General features: G+C 32.8%; 1 protein-coding gene across 5 annotated transcripts in view; it reads right to left on the reverse strand.

The window, feature by feature from the left end:
• Positions 1–14,403, reverse strand: part of CADM2 (cell adhesion molecule 2) — a 1,133,262-nt gene that overhangs the window by 293,353 nt on the left and 825,506 nt on the right. For 4 of the 5 annotated variants that reach the window (XM_037001693.2, XM_037001691.2, XM_037001692.2 and 1 more), the window contains exon 2: positions 10,666–10,692. The exons of the other annotated variant lie outside the window; for it this stretch is intronic. In XM_037001693.2, coding sequence (XP_036857588.1) covers positions 10,666–10,692 — 27 coding nt within the window. The remainder of the gene's footprint in view (positions 1–10,665; positions 10,693–14,403) is intronic. 5 annotated transcript variants of the gene reach the window in all.

Consider the following 14,403-nt stretch of genomic DNA (forward strand, 5'->3'; position numbering starts at 1 on the left):
GAACCTCTCAGTGGCTTTCTATTACATTTAGATGAGGCAAACAAAACAAAACAAAACAAAACCTCAGTAACAGAAACTTCATGGTACTTTGTGGGATATTATATATGGAAAACCCTAAAGACTCCACCAGAAACCTGTAAGAACTAATAAGAAATTTCAGCAAAATTGCAGGATATAAAATCAATGCACAAAAATCGGTTGTGTTTCTATACCAGTTAACTATCCGAAAGAGAAATTAAGAGAACAATCCTTAAGAGAACAATCCCATTTACAATAGCACTGAAAATAATAAATTACCTAGGAATAAATTAAACGAGGAAGTAAAAGATCTCTACACTGAAAACTATGAGACATTGAAAGAAATTGAATAGGATGCAAATAAAAGGAAAGATATTCTATGTCCATGAATTGGAAGAATTAATGTTGTTACAATGTCCATATTATCCCCAGCAATCTACAGACTCAATTCAATCTCTCTAAAAATTCCTATGGCATTTTTCATAGAAATAAAACAAATAATCCTAAAATTTACATGGAACCACAAAAGACCTCAAATAGTCAAAGCAATCTTGAGAAAGAAGAAGAAAAGTAGAGGAATCACACTTGCTGATTTCAAACTATATTATTAAGCTCTAGTAATTAAAGTAGTATAGTACTGGCATAAAAGTAGACACACAGATCAATGGAATAGAATGGAATAGAAGGGAACAAAAATAAACCCATGCACATATAGTCTATTAATTTTGACAAAGGAGCCAAGAATACATTGGAGAAAGGATAATTTCTCAAATTAATGGGGAAACTAGATAGTCATCTACAAATGAATGAAACTGGATCCCTATATTACACCATACAAAAAAATCAACTCAAAATGGATTAAAGATTTGAACATAAGACCTGAAACCATAAAACTCCTAGATGAAAATAAAGGGATTAAGCTTCTTGACTTGGTCTTGGCAAAAATATTTTGTATTTGATATCTATTGTCATTTTGAACCGGGCTCCCATAGATTCCACCTGAGGAAACTGTATTAACTTTTTTGTATTTTTTGGACCCCTGTTGCCATTCCCTTGACTTGGGAAGTTCTCCCCTCTCTTTTTTGTCTACTTAATGCTGATAAGTTCTTTAGCTCTCTCCTGACCATTACTTCCTCCAAGAAGCCTTCTTTTACTATGGTAAATGTCTCTGTAATTGGATGTCATTTCACCAGTTTGCCATTATTTCACAATAGCAAATTTGCATCCCTTCAGGTGAATATTTGATTAATCTCTATATTTTATACTAAGTGGCAATTACCAAGTCCCCACTGATTCCACATTGTTAAATCCAGTGGTAAATTTTCAGTTCTCATCAAGAAGAGTTAACTCAGCTGACCATTTCTTTTTTGAAAAAACTTTCTTCATTTATTTTTTTTCCTTCTGCGATTCTCTTGCTTTATCTCAACATATGTGTGATTTCTTTCAGGTTTTAGTACCTAAGGCCTCAGTCCTAAAGTTTTGTTTTTTGTTTTCTTCTCTTACTGTACTCATGTGTTAGATGAACTCATACATTCTCATAGCTCTATATACTACACATAGATAATGATTTCCGTATCTTTAATCTTTAGTGTAGAACTTTCTCTTGTATTTAATATTCATAATAGCTAATTTCTACCTTTTATCTTCACTTGATGCTTAGTAGGTATCTCCAGCTTCACATAATCAACAAAATTGAAATCCCATTATTTTACCATGTTTGAAAGCATCCTACACTTCATCCTTTATATCATGCCCCACATCCAGTCAGCAAATTCAATGAGTTATAACTCCAAAAGACCACTCTTGTCACCTCCAGTGATATGACTGTAGTCCTGCTACTATCACCTGTCCCCTGGTTTCTTAGAAAAGTGTCCTAATAGTTCTCACTGCAGTCTTTTTTCACCAGAGCATCCAAACTGATCTTGTTAAAACTAACTCAGCACATGTTTATTTTCTACCCAAACTTTCAGGAGCTTTTCATCACACTTAGAGCAAAACAAAAACCCTTACATGACTTGGGCCTTCATTCCCTCTGTGATCTTCTGTCTTATTTGCTCTTCTGGACTCATGCTTTTCTAACCACACAGGGTTGTTGAATGTCCCTTGAATCTGCTAGGTTCCTTACTGCCTTAAGCCATTGCTCTTGCTGATTCCTGTTAGAATGCTTTTCCCAGCTCACCACGGCTTGACTCCACAGCATCGATTCTCTCATCAAATGTCCCCCTCTTCTGATCTTCCGGTTCAGAATTAGAATCACCTCCCTTCTCTGCTTTGCCCAGGCATTCCTGACTCTCCTGCTTTATTTTTTTTAATAATGCCTGTCACATTGTAAGACATTACAGTGTATAGCTTACTACATTTTTTTCACTGTTATACTTGCAATCATCCTTGGCAATGTTGGATGAAAGAACAATGAATAAATAATTGAAAGGAACAATGAATAAATGAGTGAAAGCTCCATCCAGTCAAAAATAAGGAATATATATATATTTTTTCCCCATTACATCTTAGCACAGTACAAACATGTAATAAAAATTCATCAGGTTAAGGAAAATATTTGTTTACTCCCTGTCCATGTATGTTTAGTAAGAAAACCAATAGAAAGGATATTATAACAAGGTCTTTCCATATACTGGGATCATTGACATCAGCTCAGAACAAGAGCCACATTTTATTCATTATTGAACAGCAAGCTCCTCGATCCATGATTGTGCCTTACTTAATTAATAACTATTTATATTTGGATATCAGTGAATTATCCTTAAAGTGCTTTAAGATATTTTCTTGATTATTATAACTCAAGGAGGTAAGTAGCACTGGTATTTTTATTCCTTTTTTATCAATATGAAGAGAAAATAAATAGAACAGATACTAAAGCCCTGGTACACTAATAGCTTTCTCTGAAGCCTTTAACAGTACACTTTGCTAGTGATATTTTATATAACAATGTCAAGACAAAGTATTTTTTTCAACTAAAGACATATAATGTCATTCCACCTGAAATGCATTGGAATACAAAGTTGAATTTATATTTAGTGTTATTTAGCTGTTGGCCTTATATCACTTGATTTGAATATCCCCTGAGAGCTGAACTAACTGTTATACGTTGATCACTGTATTTCTCCGTATTATAGACATTTTCTGTTTAGAGACCTGTAAGAAGCCACAAACCTGGGGATTTTAATTACAGACTTTTTAAACCCCCACACAGTAACCACAGAATAAGGAAATATGGATTTTATTAACATAATAGAATGACATGAACCAACTGAATGAATTGGGTCTCAAAAGACTCTACCTTTTAGATGAGATGTGTTTAGATAGAATAAAAGTGTCATAAAGATTTATTTATGAAGAAAATGAGGATATAAACTCCAAGTAGCAATGCTTAAACTAATTTCTAATTGTTCTACAAAGCAATTAGAATTGGTGGCAAGGTTTTGGTGACAAATGAGTTATGTGTATCCACAGGTCCATAGGAAGCTCAAAAGTGTAGTTGTATTTCAAGAAGAAAGGAGAGAAAGAGGAAAATGAAACTGTTAAATCAAGTGAAAAAAGATAATTCTTTCAGATTTGCAAATGGAGTATCTAGAGAGGTCCTCCCATCCTGACCCACATGGTTTGTCTGTGTAACATGAAGAGGGACAGTTACACAACAGTGAGTAATGAGATGCTCCATAGAACACTATGTCAAAACCCCCATACAGAGAGAAATAAAAACCAGAAACCATGTCAAATGAAGGTGCTATTAAAAACAAGTAAAACTATCTATATTTTGTACAATGAAATTTTCATGAACAGACTTTTTAATTCTGTCACTGTATTCTGAGTTCTGTGTTTCACATTAGTTATGCTTAAAGCTTATCTAGAATATTGCTCATCTTATTGAGAAACTAATTTCCTTCTCACTTCCCCAAGGTGGAATAAATGAGGTTAACAGAGGTGAATGAATGAGGGATCTGGAACGAAAAGAACAAAAATAGAATGAGAATCAACAGGTCTACTGGGAGAATATCTTCCTCATTAATATACCCAGCTAGATAGGTCCAGTGCCCGACAACAACAATCATTCTAGTTTATCCCCATTCCCAGCTCCAGTCCTACCTGGGTGGTTAGGATCTAGGTAAATGCATTTAAATAAATAAAAATGATTTAGGTAAATTGTAATATTGATTAATTTGGTCTTTTTAGATGCTTTAATAGATTAAAAACTTGAACTCAGGAGTCAGTGTTGCTGATTTGAGATTGTTGCCTTGCCTCTTACTCATTTTATGAATTTGAAAAAGTTTCTTAATTCTTTGCTTCATATTCCTCATTTTTTAAAATGACAAAATCATAGTACCTACCACAAAGAGTTTGTGAGGATTAAATTAGAAAACATAAAATATTTAGTGTAATGATGGCTGGCATATAGTAAACATTCAAGAAATATTAGCTGTTATAATTACTATCATCCATTTCTTTTAAAGTTAGGAAAAGGCTGCAGTAATAAGTTATATCTTTAAAAACTATTATGTATAGCAATGTCTTGGGCAATTTCCCTAGAGAAGTGAGACAAACCAAAAGGTGGATTAAGAAAACCATCTTCTAAAAGGTACCACCTCAAGGCCTTCCAGCTGGAGCCCTCAGTGAATATGTTACAGTAACACACATGCTTTTAAATTCCCTCACACACAGCCCCCATTCTTCATGTAGGATACCTTCAGGACACCCAGTGGATGCCTGAAACCACAGATAGTATTGAACCTTATTACACTATATTTTTGCTATACATACTTGTGATAGTTTAATTTATAAATTAGACACAGTGAGAGACTAACAGCAGTAACTATTAATAAAAACAGTCATAAAAATATACTGTGACAAAAGTTATATAAATGTGGTCTCTCTCTCAAAATATCTCATTGTACATTATTCACCCTTCTTGTGATGATGTGAAATGATAAAATGCCCCATGTGATGAGATGAAGTAAGGTGAATGATATAGGCATTGTGAAGTAGTGTTAATCTATTACTAACCTTCTCACCGTAGGTCAAAATGAGTATCACTTGGACACTGTTGATCAAGAGTAACTGAAACCATGGAAAGCAAAACCTTGGATAAGGGGGGGACACTGTATTTCTAACATTTTCAACATATTTCCTTATATCGGTTTTTATGGAATAAATAAACATAAGTTTCAATAATTGTTTTTGGAGTTAGTTTTGATGAAGATTTTATAGCTGTTTTGTAAGAGTTTGAATAATTTCTTACACTTTCAAAGTTAAAATTGAAACATAGCTTCAATAAAAAGAATTGTGATGTTTTTAAAATGTATTATATAGAGCCTTATTCCTCAATTTCTTTACTGATAATAAAAGCAAGTAATTTTTATATTTTAAGTATTATAGATAAACTCACTGTAACAATTTTCTTAATTTTCCCTTTCTTTTGACATTGTGTTGAAACTGTTTAATTACATCATTTATATACTTTGGAGTTTAATATTAAATGTGAAGAAAAAAATGCATACATACCTAGTGGATCATTCACATATATATATATATATATATTTACTTTAATGTCATAATGAACATAAACATGAATTCTATCATGAAGATGAAATACAGCAGAAACTCAGAAAAGTTTTAGTTTTTGTACTTGCATTTGACTACTTTTTTTTTTACCACAAATATAATTTATATAACAGTAATAATGATAACAATAATAATAGGTAAATTTACTATTTACTATCTATCATTTCCTAGGTTGATCTCTTTTATATATTATCTCATATAATTGCCACAACAACTAAATGTTAGGTGAAAATCAAATTGCCTGAGTGCTCAAATCAGGTAAGTTGAAAAACCAGGATTTGACTTGTCTGAATACAAAATGTATTTATATAATATATACTATACAATACAAATTTAAATAAAGGAATCACAAGATAAATAAATCTAAGACTGATTTGAAGGACTCGTTCAATTTGTGCCTTTTCACTTTACCCTCAAAAGGTATAATATGATGAGAAGCCTGGAGTACTAAATGTCATATTTTGGTTGAATAGCAGACATTTTATATTCACACCTAAATAAATCATTTAATAATATTATGTGTGTGTGACTATTACTTAAATCTAGTAAATCAAAATGCTGATTCTTCTCCAAACCACCTACATATCTCAGTTTAGACTACTGAGTGCCCTGCATTATCTTTTAATTCTTATGCAAAGTCAGAAATACTGTGTTAATGTTTACTTGAGCATTGAATAATGATCATATGATTGAAAGTAATAGATAGAAATGGCATAAAATGTTATAACCCCCAAATAGTTGCCAAATTTTGAATAAAAAATAAAGCCTAAAAATCAGATTGAAGACTAAAAGTAACTTTATTGGATTAAAACTATTGAGAAGTTTTGCAATGTTCTGGAACAATATTAATCATTAAGATACACTTAATCAGTAAGTTTATAATCGAGTGAAGTAAAATCATTTTATACAAAGACATCTTAGGAATATTCTAAGGTAGCTTTTTTTCTCTGTAAGAGGCAAAGCATTGATGATCTTACTGATAAATTAATGTAAGTTAGATTGTAGAGTGCTGATATATGAATTCACTGTGATACATGAATGCAGGATAGATTGTAGAGTGTTAAGAATTGAAACAGGAAAGAAGTTAGACACTATTCCAGGCAAGCTTTGAGAAATGAGTGATTTGAAAAGGGATCCATACGAAAGCTTTTATCTCTACAGTAAAATCAAGACATAGTTAGGACAATAATTTTATCCCCATAAACTTAGGACAATTTGATTGATTAGTGGAGAAGTTAAAGATGTTTTAAATCTTTTAAATTAAGAAACTAGGCAAATACTTGTTCATGAACAGACACAGCGAACCCTGATGATGCAGACTTGTAAAGAAAAATAAGTTTCAGATTTTAATACTGAAGTGGAAATGTTCAACAGGGTGATGGGAACATCACATCAGAGCTTAGTTGTAAGATCATGTCTAGAAAAATAAGAAGTGAAATGAATTATAAAAACTTAAAAGAAAGATGATTATAAAGTTTAATTAAAGAGAGCTGTGTCATAGACTCAAAGGGAAAGGATAAAATAGAACCTTAGAATAAGGGATGCAGGCACTGTGAGGGCACTCTCTCAACCTCTGCTCTTTGTACGTTTTTGTCTCATTGTTTTGCTTTTCTCAGACTAAATTCATTTGCTTATTTAGTCTATATACATAATTCATGGCCACAAAGTATAATACAACTGATTCCCCATCTCACCTGCTTCAGTTGCCACTTTCAGCTCTCCCTCTCTCCTTTCCCCTTCCCCAGTTTTAAGTTCTCAGGGGAGGAATTTGATCAGATCATTTGTCTTTCTCTTAACAGTCAACAATGGTGAAGGAGGTTACTTGTGGATATACAACCATCTAGTTAATGGCTGCTTGCTTTATTTTGTAGCAAGTGAAGTTCATCTCTCAAAGGGGTTGTGTAAAGCTGAACCAAGACTTGCAAGAAGCAATTTCTTTTGGGAACAGAGATATAACCTGAATGGAACCTATACTCTAGAACAAGATATAAAAGGAGAAAGAAAGAGGCAAAAAGGAGAAAAAAAGAAAATTAAATCTGTACAAAGACACTGAAATGAAGGAAAATGGAAAATCAAAAGACATAATATATATTCAGCAGAAAAAAATGAGTACTATGAGGATGTGGAAACCACCATTGGGATTTAACCACTAAAGAGTAATTAGCGATTTTCTGAATAACATTTACTGCACAGATAAGGAAAGTTAGTTGATACATAATTTGAATGAAATTCAGATGTATTATGTGTAGACTATTACCCCCAGACACTTGTGACTTGTATAAAAAAAAGAAAATTCGGGTAATTTTCTTTGCCATTACTAATAACTGCTAACTAACTCATAGTGAATGCTGTTTTAATCTAAGCACCCACAAATTGTTCTGTGTCTGTTTAAAACTTTTATTGGGAAATTAATGTAAAATTTACCAGTCTATGGTTTCTGGAATGTAACCCTTTCTCCTTAAAAGAAAATATCAAGACACATTCCTCTTTCTAATATTCCAGAAGCGCTCCCCATTTGGATGATTGCATAAGGATAAAAGTGATCCTCCCCCAAAGTTCCTTTGGCTCCCTAGGATGTACTTTGTTTGGGCCAGGAGAAGTGAACTATTTTAAAGCAACCACCTGCTCTTGAGCTACCTAGGGTTTTATTTTCCGCTTACCTACATTTTGTTTCTTCTGTTTGAAGACCATTTGCCTTGACATAAAAATTGGACAATAAAAGCATTGAGCAATCTTCTCTAATATCTCTGCATAATATATATCTGTCTCAATCATTAGACATAAAATTTCAATTTATAGTTGAGGCACAGTTCATTTTAGAAAGTGGCATTTCTTGCCTCTATAATAACTTGCAGATACAAAAATATAAGTATAGGGTAAAGTACATCCTAAAGCTCCTACAGGCTTATGTACAAGTGGAGAAAGAGATTCAAACAGAATGGATTGGTGTGGAACAGTAGGGATAGAGATATAAACTGATAAATTGGGTACAGAAATATGTTTGTATCACAAAATCCTGGCCAGTCTGAGTTCTGACATGACTTGGCGAACACCTCTAATATAATTTATGTCTGTAATCTAATCCTCAGTGGAAAATTGTTTCCCTATACTTAATACCTTGTAACCTTTATATTATAATTTGAATTATCAAACACTGTTTTTAAGAAATATCAAATGAACACTGATGTTATTATCATGAGAGGTTTTATGCAATCCAATGCAATAATGACTCATGATCACTATACTGCCTATTGCATCAAAAATTTATTTTCCTCCACTCTCACAAAAACAGAGGGCTTCACTCAAAAGGTATCCTCACTATACTGAAATAGACTATATTCATTCCTTCTTCCATATCTTCATTTATGCTTTCAAATTCTGTTTTATAAGTACTTTTTTCTATGTACAGCATAACAATCCTTCAAGAATCAGCTCAAGTCCCACTTCCCGCATAAAGCAGTCTCTAAGAACAAGGGTTCCAACCTCAATACGTATTTCTCTCTCCCTAACTTCCTTTACACTCAAGTTCCATATCCCACAGTTAATCATTATTCATTGTTCTTCATTTCTCATTCCTAAAACTGAACTTCTTAACCTTTTATTATATAAGTACATTACACTTACATATTCATAAGTATGTATTCATTATCAAGTAATTTCTTAATTGCTCTGTGAATGCATTTCTTTTGTTTACAACCAGACTGAACATTACTGTGGCAAGGACTGGCTGATTCTTCTAGCATACTTCTTGAAACAGGAAACTAAGTCAGGTGTGAAGGATAAAACAAAGGGTAACAAATTTGCCATCTTGTCTTCTATATTTTAATGTTTTATAAAACAAATATGTTAATAGGAAAATAGTAGTTGCACACTAAATGATTAGCCTTATAAATAGAGAGTAGTCAACACTTCAGAGATTAATTTATGTCATATTTTTAAAACTAGCTGTGAACCTGGGGAAGGCAGAGCTGGAGGGAAAGGGAAAATAGGGAAAGGGATAATAGAGAAGGGTGGCCCTGTGGTGAATTCCAATAAGAGAAGTGGAGAAAAAAAGACATAACCTGGTCATTTCTCCTGAGGACACACAGATATTAGAAGGCATTAGGAAGGGCAGTATTAAACAATGAAGTATCAGAAAATTCTCTACAAAGAAGAGGTAAGTTTGGGAAAAGTAAAAGAAAACTAGCATTGTTTGAAATACTAGTAGCAGCAGGAATTCTACTAATTGTTTTACATATTTTCCCTAGCTCAACCCTCCCGTAAACCTTTTGTTTTGTTGTTATCTACTCTGTAGATGAGGAAACTGAAGACAACAGATACATGACAAATAAGGTAATTGCATTTTTTGCTGCATAAGAATAAATGAAAGTATAAAAATGTTTTTGCTAAGAAAAATAATTAAATCTATAGGTTGTCCTTGAGAGTATGAAATCGATACACAAACTATAAACCTATGACACTCTATCACACATATATTTGAAATTTTTTCAAAACCATAAAGGCTTTGACATATTAAGTCAAAAAATTTTCTTTTCTTTTTACCTTTCAGGGAGACATTCTGGCATTAGACAAACAGATCCTCTCTTAGAAAAATATGTTTTCAGGATTCTAGCAAATATAAACAATGCAACTAGGAAATGGAATAAAAATCATAAATAGAAATGTAGTCTATAATATTCATTTTTATAGGATAAAATTTTCTTTTCACATAATTCTATGAAGGTATGTTCAATTTTGAGACTTTCCCATTGGCTTTATTTAATGTTGTATTTTTTCCATTTCACAATTTTATCAAAGAAACAAACGTCAACAGGCAAAATGTTATTGCACAAAAGCACTGTAAGTGTAAAATAAAACAAGAAAACAAATTCCCAAACAACCATGACAACACAGACATATATCAGAAATTCAATAATTGAAATAATATACATATGTATTTATAGAAATATGAGTAATATCTCTACACTAAACAAGTATTATCACCAACAGAATTGGCTCCATTATTTAAGCAGACTAAGAAGACAATAAAAATGAATCCTGGTGAATCATGCAGAATGGACATGAGCTCACCTTTAACTTTATTCTTTGAAGCAGCAGCTGGTTCCAAGAAAGATTGCACAAGAAGAAGAGAACAAGCATATTAGATAAGAGACAGAGCCTTTAAATAGTAAGAAAAAGATAGATGTTATTAGTATTAAAAAAGGATACATTTATGATTATACAATCAATACAGTTTAGGTGAATAGAACATATAACAAAGCAAATGACGATTACATTTTGTTAGTATATGATTAAAGTCCTTGAATAATAAAGAGTAAAATAGATAGGAGCCACATAGTGCAAATTCCAAACAATTTAGGTATCAAATTCCTTTTCAAGACTATGTATCTTTCTCTGTGTCCTTCTTAACTTTAAATTTTAGTTAACAATTAAATTAAAGAAATGCATATATATAGTTTATATACTGAGGTAGAGCAGAAACATGAGACAAAAATCATGATTAATTTTTCCTGCCTATTTTATGCTGAGATATTATAGTATAGTAAGAACAGGAGGGACTCCATTGTAAGGCTGGATACCATTTTAAAAACCAAGGACATAGGAGATAATATTCCTAACTTACTTTATGCTAATCAGTAATAACCTACCCTATCTTAAGGCAGGGCAAATAGTCCTAAATGATATGTTCCCAGTGCATGTGAGTGACCACTGTCTTGGAGAAGAACAGCATCAATAAATTTCTTGTGTTAAGTTCATCTTACAGAATATCTAGAGGACTGAGTATGGATGGTGACATAAGGTCTCTCACCAGAGACAGACATCATAAGACCACAAGTCAAGCCTACACCCCACCTTTGCCCCATTCTTGAAATCCTTAAAAGACACAAATCCTAAGCTCGGTGTGTGCCTCCTCTCTGAGGCTGCCTTCACTCCCCTTTCTTTCAGTGTGCACTTTGCCTTAAATAAAGCCTTCTCACTGCTCAGCTTAACTCAAGGGTTTTGTCTCTGTGCTCTTCTGGTGCTAAGGGTCTTTGTTACTTTGCTGTTTCATTCAATTTTCTAGACTTAAGCACTCGTCTTCTCCTTCTCTGTGTTACTTCAGACAAGATGGGAAGGTCTACTAAGCTGATTTGTGCTTGTAAATTCCTCTGGCTTGGGTGACCCAGACGTGACTGCAGCTGTACAATCAGGCTCTTTAGTAGCCTGCCTTAAAATCTCCTTTCTTTGCTTTCGGAAGTTCTCAGAACACAATCTCACTCCATCCAGTGCTCTGTGGCTCCCCCAAATGCTGGGGTGGTAGGGACTTAGTTCCCCCATTGTGTAGATTCAAGCGGATACTGTAGGCCTGGTGACCCTTGCTTCAGGAGTTAACAAGGGATTTGCCCTATTCCAAGCAGGAGTTCAATGAACTTCTCTTTCCTCCCTCTGTTCTTCCTTGCTGTCTACGTACTGCCTGCATGGTTGCTGCCATTCACTACTACTCTGGCTGTAATGAATTCTTTCCTCATGTACACTCATCTGACACATTTGAGAATTCTTTCTTGATCAGAGTCAAGACTTCTCCCCTGTCTGGGTTAAGGTTTCACCTAGTGCACAGGGAGAGACCTCCCCAGACACAGCTGCCTGACAACAACATTATTTAACAAATAAAATAAAACATGATGTTTGGATAAATCACAAGGGCAAGTCACTTGAATTTACTGAGTACTTACTCAATGCCAGAGACTGAGGTTAAGTACCGTCCACACATCTTCCAATTAATAATGACAACCTCAAGAAATAAGTTTTGTTATGGTCTCACAGATGTGGAAACGGGGACTTAAAATAATCAGATTATGTACTATGACACAGCTGGAAAGAATCAAATTTGGGATTTGAACCTAGGTGTGTCTGACTTCAAAATCTATACACTAAGATACTGCCTTTTGCTACTGAGATTTAAGGCATTGAATCACCAGCTAAATTGCAAACATCAGGTCTATAAAGCCAAATCAAAATCACATGATTCATCAAACTCTGGCTATTTTCTTTTTGGTTGACCACATAGCTATGAAACTAGAAATCTCCATTACTTTAAATGACATTATTCCCATTAAGAAGTAGAAAATTTAGTTTATTTATTTCTGGTAGTAAGCACTATTTTGTGCAGAAGCAAACTTAATGAGGACATTAGAACTACCCTGCAGGAGAGCTCTTTACTGAAAGGAAGACTTCTAGACAAAATACATAACTAAATATCGCTAAACATTTTGAAGTGATACATTCTATTTTGAATTAAGTACTATTTAAAAATAAAGATCTACAGAGGAAGGAGTGCTTTTTTCACTCTAAATGATGTTAAAGATGAAGTTGCCCAGCCCTTAACTGGGAAACATGCAGTCATACTGATCTTCGGTAAAGTTTAATTTAGATTTTAAATCATGTACTTATGAACTACACATGGAAACTTTTAATTTACACTTTATTCTTTCAAGTTATTTAGAGCTAAAGAAGAATTTCTAAGAAGTCTAGGTACATGCCAGGCTACTTAAAGAGAAGTTGATTTTTAATCCACAATCATAGTCTTAACCTTTTGCATTTATCTGATGCTAACTTATTTAAAATAGTACACAATATTTTTAAAATAAATATTTTCAGATAAAACAAATTAAATGAAAGCAAGATTGTCTCAGAAAAAGCTTAATTCCTTGCTTAAACTCTGTTTACTTCTGTTTATTTCACAGCTTTAAAATGGAGACAGATGGTTCTCCATTTGAAATATTGTTACTAACTGATAGACATGTTATTGACTATGGTGTAACAATTCATAACATTTAGAGCCCATTAGAGTCCCTAAAATATTTAATATTAAATCTTAAATTTTAGAAGTTATTTATATCAAGAAATTTCTTCTTATTTAATGAATAAAATTCTTCTGCTTATTTTTTTAGTACAAAATTGATACATGCCAAAAAATTAGAGGTGATACAGATAAGGAAACAATATCACATCCTTCTCCAGTGTCACCTACTGAAATAATCAATGTTAGCAGTTTGCTAATGTTAAAATCTTAAAAAATAAATTTTGTGATTCTTATAAGTACTAATAACATATATATTTTGTGCAGTTTATTTCCAAAAAGAGGATCACACTATACACATGACTGTGTAGTCTGCTTTTCCCATATTTTCCAGATTACTACCTGGACTTCTAACTCACTAATTTTAATAGTTGCATATTTTTCTTTAGTCTAAATGAGGTTTGGTGTTATTTCACTATTTCTCTGTAATACGTTTCTTTCTGCTACTAACAATGCTGCAGCATATACTCTATATCATGTCTATGTACTAACGTGGTGTTTTGTTTCTGTAGGACAGATTTCCACATGGTTTTCATATTTCTATCCAGAAAAAAAAAACACTCACAATGATGAAGACCTTAAATATTGCAGACAGCACAGTTGGACATATTTCAAAAGGAAATAAGCAAGTATACTGAATGCTCTAAAATAAGATGAAACCAGTAAAAGAAGAAAAAAAGGGAGAGAAATAAAAATATAGAATTCAATGTTCCAAATAACTGATACATTGCAAATTCCTTAGATCTTTTAATCCACAAGCTGTTTTAACTTTTCTTACTATTTGTTTTTCAATTAGAAATTCAGTGTTTAATTCTTTAGTAGGTATTTTAGTAGATATCAGAATTCTAATCAGGATTTATTTTCATTATTGTATTGTTTTCAAGAATAAAACAATACACAAAGCTGAAAAATGTTTTTACATCATGCAAAAATATTATTTGCCTCAATTTCAGAGACAGCATTTCAAT

Source organism: Manis javanica, chromosome 3 (assembly GCF_040802235.1).
Source record: "Manis javanica isolate MJ-LG chromosome 3, MJ_LKY, whole genome shotgun sequence".
NCBI classification, from domain to species: domain Eukaryota; kingdom Metazoa; phylum Chordata; class Mammalia; order Pholidota; family Manidae; genus Manis; species Manis javanica.